General features: G+C 37.8%; 1 protein-coding gene across 2 annotated transcripts in view; it reads right to left on the bottom strand.

Annotated features, from left to right (window-relative positions):
• The window catches only part of LOC127841230 (telomerase protein component 1-like), a 153,018-nt gene that overhangs the window by 12,818 nt on the left and 123,275 nt on the right, over window positions 1–16,925 (bottom strand). For both annotated transcript variants that reach the window (XM_052369888.1, XM_052369889.1), the window contains 2 exons: window positions 15,470–15,575; window positions 1,758–1,955 (listed from right to left, as the gene is read on the bottom strand). In XM_052369888.1, the coding sequence (XP_052225848.1) occupies window positions 1,758–1,955; window positions 15,470–15,575 (304 nt within the window). The remainder of the gene's footprint in view (window positions 1–1,757; window positions 1,956–15,469; window positions 15,576–16,925) is intronic.

The following is a 16,925-nucleotide window of genomic DNA, read 5'->3' as shown; positions in this document are numbered from 1 at the left end:
ATATCTCAATTGAAAATTCCTGAAAAGTGTTATTTTAGAGAAATGTCCAAGGCCAGTAAAAAAAATCAATGGACCGGAAGGAAACTCAATCTTGGTCTGTAAGTCATTTAGGTAGACTAACACACCAGAAATCAGGTTAATATCTGCAAGCATTAAAAAACAAGAGCTGACTCCATCGGAAGACATATGCCCCCGAAAAACGCTTTTTTCAAACCTAAACAAAGATTTCGAAACCTAAACGCAGACCCTCAGTTCAAGGTAAAGGTCAAAGGGGTCAAAATTTGTGTGCGTATGGAAAGGCCTTGTCTTTTTACACATGCATACCAAATATGAAGGTTACATCTAAAGCAACATAGAAGTTATGAGCATTTTTCGAAACCTTTACACAAAAGTGTGACGGAAAGACAGACGGACAGTGCGATCACTATATGCCCTCCATCGAGGGCATAAAAAGTCTAGAATACTAGAAACAATTTCCCAGTCCAAGGCCTGTAACTTCTCCAAACATCAATGGACCGATACAAAACTTATACGTGAGCTGTAAATCATGCACGTGGATTCACATATAGACAAGAATATCAGTGAAACTGATGGATGCTCCCCGATGATGCGCTTTGTCAATCTATGTGTTAATAACCACCTAAAAAAATATATTTTTTGCCTCGGTGACCTTGACCCCAGTGACCTCAAACCCCATCAAAAGGTAGAGGTCCATGCAAGGTATGTACATGCCAAATATGAAAGAGATCGGTAAAGTATTGAAGGTGCTATGAGAAACAGTAAAAAAAGTGTGACGGAAAAATCTATTATTAGCCTCGGTGACCATGACTCCAGTGACTTCAAACCTAATTAAAAGGTAGAGGTCCATGCAAGGTACCTACATGCCAAATATGAAAGAGATCGGTAAAGTATTGAAGGTGCTATGAGAAACTGTAACAAAAGTGTGATGGAAGGAAGGAAGGAACTACAAACTGGCAACTATATACTCCACGGAAAATATTTCGGGGAGCATAAAAATCTGGTCAGTATCTGCAAGGATTCAGGAAAAACTCGGGAAACAGAATACCTGATGGACAGACAGGCGGATGGAAGGACGGACCGACGGAAAGACAGACGCACAGTGAATGCAATATGCCATCTTACCAGAAGCATAAAAGAGAGATTTGCCATCAGAACTGCTTACTAGAAACATAGAGTTTCTCGCAGCTACACTTCATGGCCATGATTTTCTTACTAGAAACATAAAGAGTTTCTCGCAGCTACACTTCATGGCCATGATTTTATAAGGAACAAGAGGTGTCACCAAAGGATGACTTATGCCCCCTATAAACGCTTGATAGAAGTTATGAGCTTTTCTAGAAACCTAAACGCAGATTTCGAAACCTAAACGCCGACCCTAAGTTCAAGGTCAAGTTCACAGGGGTCAAAATTTGTGTGCCTATGGAAAGGCCTTGTCCATATACACATGCATGCCAAATATGAAATTGCTATCTGAAGCAACATATAAATTATGATCATTTTTTGGAAACCTAAACACAAAGTCTGACGGACAGACGGACAAACGGAGGGACAGTCCAATCACTATATGCCCTCCTTCGGGGGCATAAAAACAGATAGTTAGATGGACATAGTGACTCCAATTTATGGCCTCTTAAACTTTCTTTGCATAGGTAAAGGCATGCATAATCACAGCCTAACAAAGTACTCATAAACTATACATGATCCTTACTGTCCCCTGTGATATAGTTCACGCTTACCTTTGTAGCTACACGCATGTTGTTGACCTGGTATGATATCTGACCCTTATTGTCCCCTGTGATATAGTTTGCCGGGTCTGAGGTGACATCAAGAAGCCATGCCGGCTGAGACTGCTCGTCTGGTTCCCCGTTCATTTCCATCTCAGACTCGGGAACCGTGAGGGTGTGCAGTGGCAGCAGTCCTGCCTTCATGCTGCCCTGGAGGAGTAATTGTCAGAGCATGGACTTGATGGAGTTGTAGCTAATGAAATTAGATTGGTTTGTTTAAAGCTATTTATTTAATATCAATTGCCTTTTATAAACTAAGGCTTTTAGAAAAGATTTTAAGACTGTTTTAGGGTAGAAAATATAATGTATGTCTTTAGGGAAGATCTAAAGAATGCACCAAAAAAATTAGGGATCGAACCCATGACCTCCAAAGAACTAGACAAACACAATATTCATCACCAAATGACAACAGTGTTTCATGTCAAAATGAACATCAGCATCATTTTAAATAAATTTCATATCATAACAAGAGCTGTCAGAGGACAGCGCGCTCGACTATTCAAGTGCTTGACAGTATAACGTAAGCCATCATGGGGAAATTGTTAAAATTATTCAATAAGGTCAAGGTAATTAGTCCTTCAGCCAAGTACCCGAAATTGAGGTGGGGTGTACCAGTAAGGAGGGCAAAACTACACCTATATATCTGGGAAGATGCATGCCAGTAGCATTTGAAAATGGTTGATAACAGTCTGGTACTGGCAGCTTTTGGTATTTTTTTCTCCTTTGAAGATGGGACCTCAATCAGCTTAATTTTCATAAATTGTCTGGGAGAAATTGAACCAAAGTAGGGTTAATATACACTTTGACCCCCAAACAATTGCTACAAAACTTATTTTAACTGATCCTGGTAGGGTATAAGGTCCTTAAAAACATATCAAAAGTTTACCACAATCGGACCTCCGGAAAGTTTTTTTTCAAGATGGCCGCCAAGACCTATTAATTATCAGAACTATGTAACTATCCAATCAAATTTGATGAATTTGGTGTCTATACCTAGGTTTAAAGGGGCAAAGAACACATAATGAGGATCAGAAATTGTTTAAGTTTAATTTAGTACACACAAATTCAACATGGCGTCGAAAATAGCCGCCAAGATGGCCACCAAAACCTATTTATGATCATAACTGTGTAACTATCAACTTAAATTTGATGAATTTGATGATATACCCAGGTTTTAGGGGCCAAAGAACACATAATTATCATCAGACAAAGTGTAAGTTAATTATGTTACACCAAAATTTAACATGGCGTCCTAAATATCCGCCAAGATAGCTGCAAAGATGGTCGCCAAAACCTATAAAATGATCATAACTATGCTACTAGCCACTCAAATGTGACGATTTTGGTGTCTATACATAGGTTTAAGGGGACAAATTACACATTAAGATCATCAGACATTGTTTAAGTTTATTATATTACTCAATAATCCAACACAGTGTCCAAAATGGCCACCAAGATGGCCACCAACTATCCACTCAAATTTGATAAATTTGATGTATATACCCATATTTCAAAGAGCAAACAACACATTAATATAAAATTTATATCATCAGACAAAATGTCAGCTAATTATGTTAAACAGAAATCCAACACGGCGTCCAATGGCCATCAACACAATACGAAGGACCATAAGTCCATAACTTGTTACTCAAACGTTATGGTTGTTATGTAAAATGCCATAGTTTAGGAGACAAGAAACACTTTAATCGAACTGAGGTTATCACTAAGGAGTTGAATACTCATAAAATCCAATTTACGACATCTGGAAGAGAGAATGAACCAGCACATGACTTCATGATAGGATCAGGTTTTACTAACTTCTGTAGACTTGCTTTTTTACCATTGCTGAAAATCATTGAAGATTAATTACAGCCTGAATAAGCACAAGTTCTTTCAAAAGGTTAATATTATACACCTTGCGTTCCTTTGACTGTTTATTTACATAAAAGCGGCAATAGATGGTCTTATTGTCCCTTTCGGAGTAATGCAGGATCAAGATGAGCAAATATGTATCCTCGCTCACCAACATTGTGGTGCTACGACGGGATCGTTATACTGTATTTAACAATTTGAACGTCTGCATCCCCTGAAGACAGAACAACATAGCATCCCATTTTAGTCAAAGTTGTGCTGATTAGAGCAATCATGACGGCTTTGTTTCGGTCACGAGACAAAAGTCTTCCTTTTTAACATGAGCATTCTGTCTCTTTGCTGAAACTCACAATATGATTCACGTTTCCAGTGCGTTTTGACTTTGTTATAATCACCGTCTTCGTAGACATCGAACCCCAGTGTCGCTTGTCCGTATTGCCTTTCTCTGGATCTACATAAGACTCTGCTATTGTGGTATATGAGTCGCCCTTCTCCATGGTTAACGATGCAGCAAAGTGCCACCATCATGCATCTGTTTCATGATTACAGTTCATCACAGCCTCACATGATGTGTCTACAGAATACTCTCAAATTGCCTGAGCATTCTGAGGCTTATCTGCTGTACTAAGTATGTTCTTGGCTTCAAAGAAGACAGCAGGATGGGAGCTCAGTTCATAAGACAATACAACTGCAAGGGAAGGATCTCCATATTTTGACACGACCAGAAAACGCTGGAACAGAAGAGCATGATAAAAAGCACTGTCAGAAGCGATCTTAACCGCCAAGCTATTCCAAAGAGATTTGGCTCTGCATTTTCTCGTGAATTTATAACCAAAGACCGACTTTCCTATGATATCTCTTATGATCGTTTTCCCAACAGCCTCAATTGCATGAACATTCACATGTGACCCAGCCACTATCCCATTTACCATGTTTCTGAGAGTAGGGTCAGCTGTGTATGGTGATCAGGTTGTAATCTGTGTCTGCATTTTCTCTAGATCAAAAGAATCCCCTTTGATGCACGCTTAACTTGAGTCTTTGTATTGCGGACTTGAAGTATAGGCCAGGTCTGTGAAATCCTGCATCGCACTGTTGTGCTCGGATGTTGCAGATAGGGTTCAAGGGGTTTGCATTTCCTCAGTCATTCCACTGCCACGAGTTAGACCACATGTGCTCTATAAAAACATCATCAATGTTTTCTCAATTACAAGATCAAGTGCTAGCCCAGCCCAGCACTGATGGCTCCTACAAACAACGTGAACACCAATACCAAACTTTCGATAAACTTCCGGGTGCGTTTCCTCTAGGTTGCTTATTTGTTGCAGATATATGTAGTAATACGCAGATTGCATGTAATGAATCCAGCAGCAGCAAAGATGGATAGCAAATCGGGCACTGCCTAATACATTAACCAATACCCAGTACGATATGCTTTAATCAACACCCTTGAATTGTTAATCATAAGCTAATAATTCAGCCATACTATGCTTATCTTTGAGGTCTGGGCAATTTCATGTTTCTACTTCTCTGTAGCCCTCTCGAGTTTGATCAAAATCGCATAACATATCATCTGCTAGCGTCGTTTTGCCCCTCAAAAGGGAAGAGTACAAATCCTTGGCATGATCCAGCAGCATCTGAATGTCTGAATCTTCCTTGGCCATTTCTGCTGAAAGCTTGCTGTGTATGCACTTTTCAACAAGAAGATGGTCCCATGCAGCCCTCTTGACAGCTGTTCGTGTCACAACGTGCACAATTGCATTACTCAATAGACAGCCTCAAGTATGTTTTTGTGAGCGGTTTCTTCCATGAGGGATCCTTTGCCCACCCCTGCCCGCAAATTCATACGTTTATGAAACATCCCAAATTCTGAACAACATTTTCAACTACTTTGAGGCGCATCAATGATTATTTCGGCAGCTTTCCAATACAAGGGTTGGTCAAAAGTTACAATGGTGTGAAGGTTGTGGCAAGGTTGCAAACTAAGACTTATGTTGACAGAATGCACGCTTTGTCCCCATTGTACCATTGTACATATTAATCATAGGCAAGAATTTGACTGACAACAGCCCAGGGTACTGGCTTTGCTGATGCAAGATACGCATCATTCCTTGCCAGTTCAGTGTTGCCTGAAGCTGAATAATGATCCTCTTTTCAAAATCCAGAAATTGCTGCAGGTCCAAACTATGGGTTTCACATAACAAGTATCACGTCAAAAGTAATGGACTTGCGGTCCTTCGTATTGTGTCATTGGACGCCATGTGAGATTTCTGTGTAACATAATAAACTTAAACTATGTCTGACAATCGAAATGTGTTCTTTACTCCTTGAAACCTCGGTATAGACAACAAAATCATCTAATCTGAGTGGATAGTTACATAGTTATGATCATTAATAAGTTTTGATGGCCATCTTGGCGGCCATTTTGGGCGCCATGTTGGATTTGTGTGTAATATAGTAAACTTAAACAATTTCTGATAATCTTAATGTGTTCTTTGCCCCTTGAAACCTATTTATGTCCACCAAAATAATCAAATTTGAGTGGATATTTACATAGTTATGATCATTAATAGGTTTTGGCGGGCATCTTGGCGGCTATTTGGGACGCCATGTTGGATTTGTGTGTACTATTGTACACTTAAACAATGTCTGATGATCTTTATGTGTTCTTTGCCCCTTGAAACTTAGGAATAGACACCAAATTCATAAAATTTGATTGTATAGTTACATAGTTGTGATCATTAATAGGTATTGGCGGCCATCTTGGCGGCCATCTCGAACAAAAAACTTTCCGGAGGTCCAATTGTGGTAAACTTTTAATATGTTTTAAAGAAGCTTCTACCCTACCAGGTTCAGTAATAATACCTTTTGTAGAAACTTTTTGGTGGTTGAAGGTATTTTTTTTCATATATTGACCCTACTATTCTGGAGGCTTGCTAGTTTTTAGGAACTTTTTTTTGCAATCTCATTAATATTCATAGATATGCAAATGTACTAATTTGCATATTTAAGGGCAGATCATATTAGGTAATAATCATAATCTTCATTTTAACACCAAACTTTTTTTCTAGAACTAATTTTGAAGAAATATTTGAGAATTATACTAGCTAAACCAGCTATTTAGTCAAAGCCTGACGGTTGTCATAGAAACAGCTCAATAATAACTTATAGCTGCCCAACTGAGATTGTTATCACTCATTTTGTTTCTTTATACTGAGTATACAATGAAGTAAGATAGGTGTTGTTTTGCCCCCCCTGAGTGGTACACCCCAACCCATCTGGCTGATAGACTAAATGGTTCAGGTATATTTTCCACAATCTATTGAACATTTGTTAAGACATAAAACAAACTAATAAGATTTTATTTCAACTTTGATAGCAATAGCTTGGGTGGGAAGTTTGGACGGTCCTTCAAAAATAAAGTAAATTAATATTTATTTTTGTTTTTTTAACCATGTTTCAAAGAAACAAAAGGGCCATGATGGCCCTGTATCGCTCCACTGTTTTTTTATGCGAAAAATACGTGCAATGCGCATGGGTTAGAAATGTACTCAAGCATGTGACTTTCTCTTTCTATCCCTCGTCCCACTTGGTGCTTAAAAGTTGGAAGGGTGAGCTTTTTTATACATGGAAAAAGTTACTACCGTGTTAACTAAACAGACTAAAAAGCCCGGGAATTGTTGCACAGGTCCTTTGCTTATAACGAAGGTACATTTATCTCTCCAAAAGATATTGTCGTTCTTTCTATTTCACATATTTTTAGATGCTGAAGATCAAATCTACGCATTTGATTTGAAACAGATTCACAAGACCCATAGGAATCAAAATGCCTTAACCCTTTACCAAACGACACATTTTGGACTTTCCCCAATTTGAAAGAGGTTGCAGACGACAATTAAATTGTAATGGAATATGAAGGAAATGATCAGGAAGGGTAGAAATAATTGTGATAAAAGGAGAAATCGCTCATCTTGAGCAATTTCTCCTTTTATCACAATTATTTATAAAGTTGTCAGCTACAAACCCGTAAAATCTTGTAAGTGTTTGGTAAAGGGTTAATAATCTGTGGTTCCTTCTTAGAGCCTTTCACACATTTATAACAAACACAATAGTAGCATCTTTCTTTGTAAAGAATCATCTCAAAATATAATTAACAACCCACACATCCCTAAGACCAACAGGCCTTAGAATATTATGATAATTTAAAGATTATTTCTTTATACACGTATTTATAAATGTAATTAATTAAGTTATACATTTGACTTCTAAGATCAATACAAAATATTGGTGTAATGCGACCTGAACTATATTGGGTCAATTTTCCATTATGGCGGTTACAGCGTACAAAACAAAACCTTAGTCAATACAAATAAATTATTTCTTGCTTATTATTACCGTTTGGATGAGTTTGTGGTTTAGATAGGTAAATTTTAATAAGCTCTTGCAGTTTCAGTGTTAATTAACCTTTGAATTGTTGATAACAGTTTGCACCCATGGACAAGAGCGAGAGCATTGCAACTCTCAGCCTTAGCTGAGAGTTGAATTATTGCAACTACGAGAAAAGCGTGTTGAAACATCGTCGTGTTTTTCTAGGGTGCATGCAAAGGATAACATCCGTAGGTTGCCATTCAGGTAAATTTAACATCTTTGTGAAGTTTATTCATTATTTTCCTCAATTTGTCTCGAATGACGTCTGTTTAGTGAAGCGCACGGATTCGCTGCACTGAACTGCACCCATGTTTATGAAGGGGTGCATATGGACTGCCAGAGCCGCCATAGCAAAAATTATCAAAGACTCTGGGAGTCCGTTTATATGGACTATCCGGATATATGTTCACTTTCGACATATTTAAATAAAACCCGACTTTTTTCAGTTTATAAGAAAAACATTCATAACACTTTTTCTTACTTCAATTCCTTTGTAAACAGTCACCATCTGATCTAAAATGGCACTAAATGACAGGGTTTTATCTCATGTTTACAAGATGTTGTTGTTGTTGTTGTTGGTCACAGCCACACGGCCGCAGTAATCTCCCCTGGTAAACGTCAAATGTTCAGTTTTGTGAAGCCCAGGGCAGGGTCAAATTTGAGCCCAGGGGAATAATTTGAACAAATTTGGTAGAGGACTATTAGATATCACAACTCACCAAATTTAGTAGCCCTAGGCTCTATAATTATGAACAAGAAGATTTTTAAAGTTTGCACAAAATAGGCCATACATATATCCTCGATGTATGTTGATTCGCGGTGTTAATGTTTTGTATTAAAATTAGCAACAAACAAACATTAAAGCATTGTATAACTTACCTTGTTGAAAGAAACCAATATTACATTAGTAAATGGAGCATATTTATTTCCTGCAACTCGCGCTAACTAATCCATAACAACAGTATTTTTGACAACATGTTTACATTGTCCGCCATTTTGACAGATGAATGTAAGGTCGCGACCTCTGACGTCAAGCACACAGTTTATTATTTAGGCCGATACAATTGAGTAATTGGGTTGTAATGTTAATTAGTCATATAAAGGGTGTCAACTGTACAATAATTAAAATGTTTCAACACAATTCAACACAATTTAACATATTTACAAGCGTTTGTTGGACTTCAACTATTCTTCATTGCTATTGCAATGGCAGCACAGGATTTTGTCACCCCTTCTGACACACCTTACAGGTGTGCAGAATGTTAGGTGTGTCCAGTGCTTGCATGGCATGCCATTTTTTAAACCATCACACTGCACCCACTTAACAAATGCCAGAGAAATACAGCCGGACAGTTCCTTTGGTTGGAATCTGTGACAAACAACATTTTTCATCAGAAGCCTCATCACTGTCACTGCTGTTACTGGAACAGTCCACTGCTCTGTCAACACAAGATGGGCCTGCTACTGGACTAGGTGCTGTTGTTGCAACAATTTGCTTACTTTTTTTTACTGCGAGCTTACCTTTTTGTGTTTCCTGAGATTTTTTCAAGGTAGGTTTTTGATTTTGTTCATGATTTTTTATGGCCTCCATTACCTCATTACTGGTAAGTTCTTTTCCAGACACCAGTCTGCTCACCGTTTTCCTTGGTTTCTTAGCTTTTTTATTTTTTACTGATCTTATTTTTTGTTCTACAGTTTCAAAAAAAGTGCTGGTGTGTTCATTTTCAGGTCCAATTTGAAGCCCTCCCTCTACAGTTAAATCAGAATCATCAGTGTCATCTGAATGATACACTTGGGCTGGAAACATACTTTCCCTGGGAATTGCATCCTTATTTAGGGGGAACAGTCCTGTTTTGCGAAAGCCAACTTGAAGGTTTTCTGCTGACAATGCTTTGTGATAAACGTGGCAGACGATATCACAAACATTATACTGATTGATGGCAGCTGATGTCTCACGGATAATTTTGTGGCATCGCGAATGGTACATCCGCTGGAACAGGCCATAACAGGCTACATCTAGAGGTTGGAGCAGGTGGCTTGTGTGGGCTGGTAAAACATACAAAATTATACCATTCTCCTTTGCCCACTCTGCCAGAATTAATGATACATGGGACCTATGACCATCTAAAAGCAGCAGAATTTTGGATTCACACCTGCCAGGCATAAATTGTATGAAGTGTTTGGTCAGATACTTAATGAAAACCTGGGTGTTAGACCAACCACTTTCTGACATTGTTCCACTGGCTCCTGGTGATGCCCCTTTCCACAAGTCACTGTTCATCCGCTTGCCCGGGAAAACAAAGAATGGTGGAACTGCTGTACCACTTGCACTGCCAGCGCCAATGATTGTAACTGTTTTACCTTTGTCAGAGGTCACAGCTTGCGCAGGATAGTTAGAACTAGCTACTATGTATGGTGGCTTGTGATCAATTGATACACCCTTCTCATCAATATTGTAAAGCAAATGGGGCTTATCTTGGAGATCATGCTTCTGTAAACATTTCTGGTAATTTTCAAAGAAGTTAGACACCATCTTTTCACTCGCCATTTTGGCCCTCACATGATCAAGTGCTCTTGGTTTAACAACCCTCATTTCTGGCCATCTCTTTAGAAACCCTTTCATCCACATCATGAAGAGGGGTGTGTCAACTGTCCTCTTACCCAACTGCACAGCAAACTGTGAAGCAACATCAATACACTCCTGCTGCGTATAACCATAACCTAAATCAGCCATGGCTTTGAAATGGTTAACAATTTGGGCCTCTTCAAACTCATCAAACAATGGGACCTTCCCCATTACAACTGTTTCTGGGTCAACTTTCCCCAAAACCCTGTCCCTGAGTGTGTTTTCTGGCACCATATAAGTCCTGGATGCTCTGAGAACGGACATTCCATCATCTTTCACTGCTTTGAAAGCATTTATCAAAGAAGATGGTGAATAAAGTCGATATTTTTTCCTTATAGGCTGTGGGTGTTTCTAAAATAAACAAAAAATGGTGTTACAGGTGTGAGTTTCAAAAACCCATATATTTTGAGATGCTTGGCCTTTCTATAAAAATTCAGTCACGTGACTTTCATTCATGGACGTAAACACTTGCAGCCGACATGTAACAAGTAAAAAAAAGTTATTGATAAACAAAGAAAATATTGAATATCCATGGTAATATAAATGGGTATAACAAAAAATGTTAAATTTTGGTACATCTACGAAGACCTAGTGATAAATACCTGTTTAAATCTCATGTTTTCATTTTGACAGCAAATACGATCGAGTACACTTTGTAGTAAATGTGACGTCACTAAAATCACCGACCCGTGACCTCTCGCGAGATTTCGAATCAAAACAAAAATGGCCGCGATTCAACATACATCGCGATTTTAGATACATCGAGGATAAAGCATATGTTCATTTTTGTGACCCCCAGGGCAGGGTCAAATTTGTCCCCAGGGGCATAATTTGAACTAACTAAGTAGAGAACTATTATATGTCACTAAATACTGAATTAGGTAGAAATAGGCCCAATGGTTATGGACATAAAGATTTTTAAAGTTTGCACAAAATGGGCCCTATATAAGCATATGTTCAATTTTGTGACCCCTGGGCAACTGTCAAATTTGATCCGAGGGGCCTAATTTGAACAAACTTGGTAGAGGACTATTAGATGTCATTACATACCAAATTTGGAAGCCCTATGCCATATGGTTTGGACAAGAAGCGTTTTAAAGTTTGCACAGAATAGGCCTTATATAAGCAAATTTTCAATTTTTTGACCCCCCAGGGCAGGGTCAAATTTGACCCCAGGGGCATAATTTGAAGAAACTTGGTAGAGGACTATAAGATGTCAATACATACCATATTTGGTAGCCCTAGGCCCAATGGTTATGGACAAGAGAATTTTTAAAGTTTTCACAAAATAGGCCTTATATAAGCAAATCTTCAATTTGTTGACCCCCCGGAGCAGGGTCAAATTTGACCCCAGGGGCATAATTTGAACAAACTTGGTAGAGGACTATAAGATGTCACTACATACCAAATTTTGTAGCCCTAGGCCCAATGGTTATGGACGATAAGATTTTTTAAGTTTTCACAAAATAGGCCTCATATAAGCAAATTTTCTGACCCCCCAGGGCAGGGTCAAATTTGACCCCAGGGGCATTATTTGAAGAAACTTGGTAGAGGACTATAAGATGTCAATACATACCAAATTCAGTAGCCCTAGGCCCAATGGTTATGGACGAAAAGATTTTTTAAGTTTTCACAAAATAGGCCTTATATAAGCAAATTTTCAATTTTTTGACCCCCCGGGGCAGGGTCAAATTTGACCCCAAGGGCATAATTTGAACAAATTTGAAAGAGGTTCACCCCAGGAACATTCCTGAGAAATTTTATCAGAATTGGACCAGTCGTTTAGGAGAAGAAAATGTTTAAAGAAAAAGTTAACGCACGCACGCAGGCACGACGGACACAGGACCATGACATAAGCTCCGCTGGCCTCTGGCCAGTGGAGCTAAAAAATATTCTTTTTGGGTGGGGGGGGGGTTGAGAGTAGTGTTTTTCCCAGGCCATTTTAGGGTGGCGAAAAGCCACGCCGCCCTTCCGGATCGCCACTCTGCCCTTTTCAAAGACAAATGAAAAATTTCGCCACGCGCCCTTCTTTTCAAAGGAAAATTTCGCCACGCGCCCTTTTCGATAACATCTTTATTGCCTTGCGATCGCAAAATCAGCTTCCTTGATTGTCTGTGACGCTCCGACTGAGCTTGATTTACTCGAGAGACGTCAACGTCTGATTGACTACATTAATCGAGTAGATTTAATCTATAACAGTGCTCGATTTATAGGTAGTCAAACTGACTGTCACAAAGCTGTGAATTAGTCATGCGTGAATAACCCCGTGTCAGTATCAATCGATAATGCCGGAGGCTATGTTATACCAAGCTCACTTTTTGGTCGGCAATGTGTACACCATCTACAATAAAATCATTACTTCGGAGACTTTTGATGAAAACTCGATGTTATTCTCGTGGCAATTGTGCATTGCATGCATTATTCAGTTATATCAAAACATATATTTTTACGCATAATTACACTTAAAATCACAAACAAATTTATTCTTTATCGTTTTTGTCTTTAAGATAATTAGATCTAATTATTAAAATAATTACTGAGACGTATACTAATTTAACAAAATTCGAATCGCGTATACGATTTAACATTTCTATGCGCGCCTGTCGCTTACATCATTTGACATTTTATCAACATGGCGGACTATACAGAATTAAATTGTGACTCGGCAAAAATGGCAAATAACGTCGTAAACGATCAAATTAACGATGGAGATTATACATTAAGAAGGAATTTATGAAATGTCTGTGATAATCAACGATGCATAAAAATGTTTTAGATAGCAACAACATTATTTATTTATTTGTAATCTACTCGGTGGATGTATGTCACGGAAACGAGTGTATGCATATTGTTAGCGATCAATTTACTCGCAATGTTATTTTAAACATCTGTCAAGATTATTGTTAAAAAATGGGATAAGACAAACATGGTTTCATTTATATGTTAGTGGATCTGGGTATAATCAGATTCATATGCATATATTGCTTTATTATGTTTGTCGTGCTGTACAGTTTATTGAAACAGCATGGAACTTAAATGTACATTGCAAGGTAAATATATTAATATAAATCATAGTAAGTTAAATACATCTATAACCAATAAATGTGCTTGTTAATATGTTATTTTTTCCACAACTGCTTCTGATGCGATTACATGTTTCCCCGTAGTTCAGGTATTCCGGGAATGTTTTAGCCCTTTTTTGCCTAAACTGCGCGCTAAAATGCCCTTTTTGAAAGTAATGCGCCATGCCCCTTTGCCCTCCTTGGAAAAACACTAGAGAGGGGGGTATAATGTGGGGTGTGGTCATTTATTAGACGATCTTTCAAAAATAAAAAAAGCAAAAAACAAATATTTTTTTATTTTTTTTTTTTGGGGGGGGGGGTGGGGAGGCAGGGATTCTGGGTTGGGGCGTGGGGTATTGTTTGGGTGGAATCCATTGTGGTATTCAGGTAAGTGTTGTTTTGTCAAAGTATTAATAAAATCTGATCATAAATAAAGAAGTTATGGCAATTTAACTAAAATTTATTATTTTGACCTTGAGAGTCAAGGTCATTCAAAGGTCAATGTCAAATTGAACTTGCCAGGTACAGTACCCTCATGATAGTAAGAAAATATTTGAAGTTTGAAAGCAAAAGCTTTGATACTTTAGAAGTCAAGTGGATCTAAACACAAAATTTAACAAAATATTCAGTTACGAAGACAAAAAAGGGCCATAATTCTTACAAAATGCTTGATACAGTTGTCTGCTCTTGTTTATAGATTTGGGTCATGTTGGTAAAGAAGTTTGCAAAATATGAAAGCAATATGTCAAGGGACATTGAAAATATTTGAGGTGGTATGCAAGCTTTAACATAGATTTATCGATAATATGCATATTCTAAATGAAAAAAGGGCCATAATTCTTACAAAATGCTTGATACAGTTGTCTGCTCTTGTTTATAGATTGGGGTCATGTTGGTAAAGAAGTTTGCAAAATATGAAAGCAATATGTCAAGGGACATTGAAAATATTTGAGGTGGTACGCAAACTTTAACATAGATTTATCAATAATATGCATATTCTAAGTGAAAAAGGGGCCATAATTCTTACAAAATGCTTGATACAGTTGTCTGCTCTTGTTTATAGGTTGGGGTCATGTTGGTAAAGAAGCATGCAAAATATTAAAGCAATATGTCTAGGGACATAGGAAATATTTGGGGTGGTACGCAAACTTTAACATTTGCACGCTCACGCTAACGCTCATGCCAACGCCGGGGTGAGTAGAATAGCTCCACTATATATATTTCATACATAATAGTCGAGCTATAAATGAAGAAGAAAAAATAAAATTGAATCAGCATCATCAATATGATTGCAACTGTTATCATCATTAGCAACAGCATTAGCACCAACATCATCACTATTCAACATCAACATCATCATAAGGAGTAAGACCATTTTTGCTTATAAACATTTTTAAGTTAAGTGACGTTCAGATGAAAACTGGTTGAGTTATAGAGCAGAAACAAAACTGCAGTAACACAAACTGATGTACAGTGATCAAAGTTTATGGCACCCTTCAGGAGTGCAAATATGCCTGAAAGTTTAAAGTTTGTTTGTTGAAAGATGTTGAAGAACAACTTCAGAAAAGTCAGTGTCTATGGACAGACAGACAAACGGAAAGAAGTCCATAGTGATTCCAGAAAAGCCCTCTTTACCAAGTTAATGGGGTGTTTAGAATAAGAGTGATGGTTATGCTCACCTCTACAAGACCTTGTACATTGATAACATGCATGTATCCCAACATGGTTGTCACCAGCAATGTCATGTTGCTCAAGTAGCGCATTTTCAGCAACATGCAGCTTGGCCTGTGCGAAAATATAAACAATCAGATTCATTGAATTTATATCCCCTACTTAATAAAACTTTGAAAACAACCACTTAAAAAATCATCTATTGATAAGCCTTTCAGAAATAAGGCTCTGCATTAAACAACCAGAAACTAATGAGAATTTTGTAAGCAACAAATGTTGATAGGAAAAGGTGATGTTATTACATATAAGATAGTGAGCAACAAATGTTGATAGGAAAAGGTGATGTTATTACATATAAGATAGTGAGAAATGAATATTGTTGTGCCTCATTCAACTATCCATGTATATACTTGACATCAAAGTTCATGTAATCCACCAAAACAAGAGCACCGCCTTGCTGTTGCTCATCTATTTTTCTTTTTAAAGGTGTAGGGACCTATCTCAATTTCAATCACAAAGGAGGGAGGGGTGGAGTGGAGAGGGTTGTATAGTGTGGGGGTGTGGTCATTTATTACATTATCTTCCAAAAATGCAAAAACAATGGGAAAAAAAACTATATTTTTTTTTAGGGGGGGGGAGATTCTTGGACGGTATTTCAAAAATAAAATAATAAAAATAAATATTTGTGGTTTTCAACCATGTTTGAAAAAAACAAGAGATGTGTTTGTCAGAAACACAATGCCCCCTATTGCGCCGCTTTGATTTAAAAAAAAAAAATTACCTTTGACCTTGAAGGATGACCTTGACCATGAACTTCCACCACTCAAAATGTGCAGCTTTATGAGAAGGCTGCTTTGAAATATTATTTTTTTGACCTTTGACCTTGAAGGATGACCTTGACCTTGAAGGATGACCTTGACCTTGAACTTCCACCACTCAAAATGTGCAGCTTCATGATAATGCCGCTTTGAAATTATTATTTTTTTGACCTTTGACCTTGAAGGATGACCTTGACCTTGAAGAATGACCTTGACCTTGAACTTCCACCACTCAAAATGTGCAGCTTCATGAGAACGCCGCTTTGAATTTATATATTTTTTATTGACCTTTGACCTTGAAGGATGACCTTGACCTTGAAGGATGACCTTGACCTTGAACTTCCACCACTCAAAATGTGCAGCTTCATGAGAACGCCGCATTGAATTTTATTTTATTTTTACCTTGAAAGATGACCTTGACCTTGAACTTCCACCACTCAAAATGTGCAGTGGACCTAAACACAAAACTTAACCAAATTTTCAATTTTCTAAGTATAAAAAGGGCACATAATTCTGTCAAAATGCCAGTCAGAGTTACATAACTTTGCCTGCACAGTCCCCTTACGATAGTTAGTAAGTGTTGCAAGTATGAAAGCAATGGCTTTGATACTTTAGGAAAAAAGTGGACCTAAACACAAAACTTAAC

The sequence above is a fragment of the Dreissena polymorpha genome, chromosome 8 (assembly GCF_020536995.1).
Source record: "Dreissena polymorpha isolate Duluth1 chromosome 8, UMN_Dpol_1.0, whole genome shotgun sequence".
NCBI classification, from domain to species: Eukaryota; Metazoa; Mollusca; class Bivalvia; order Myida; family Dreissenidae; genus Dreissena; species Dreissena polymorpha.
The sequence above is the reverse complement of the archived record's forward strand: the minus strand, read 5'-3'. Positions and strand labels throughout refer to the sequence as shown.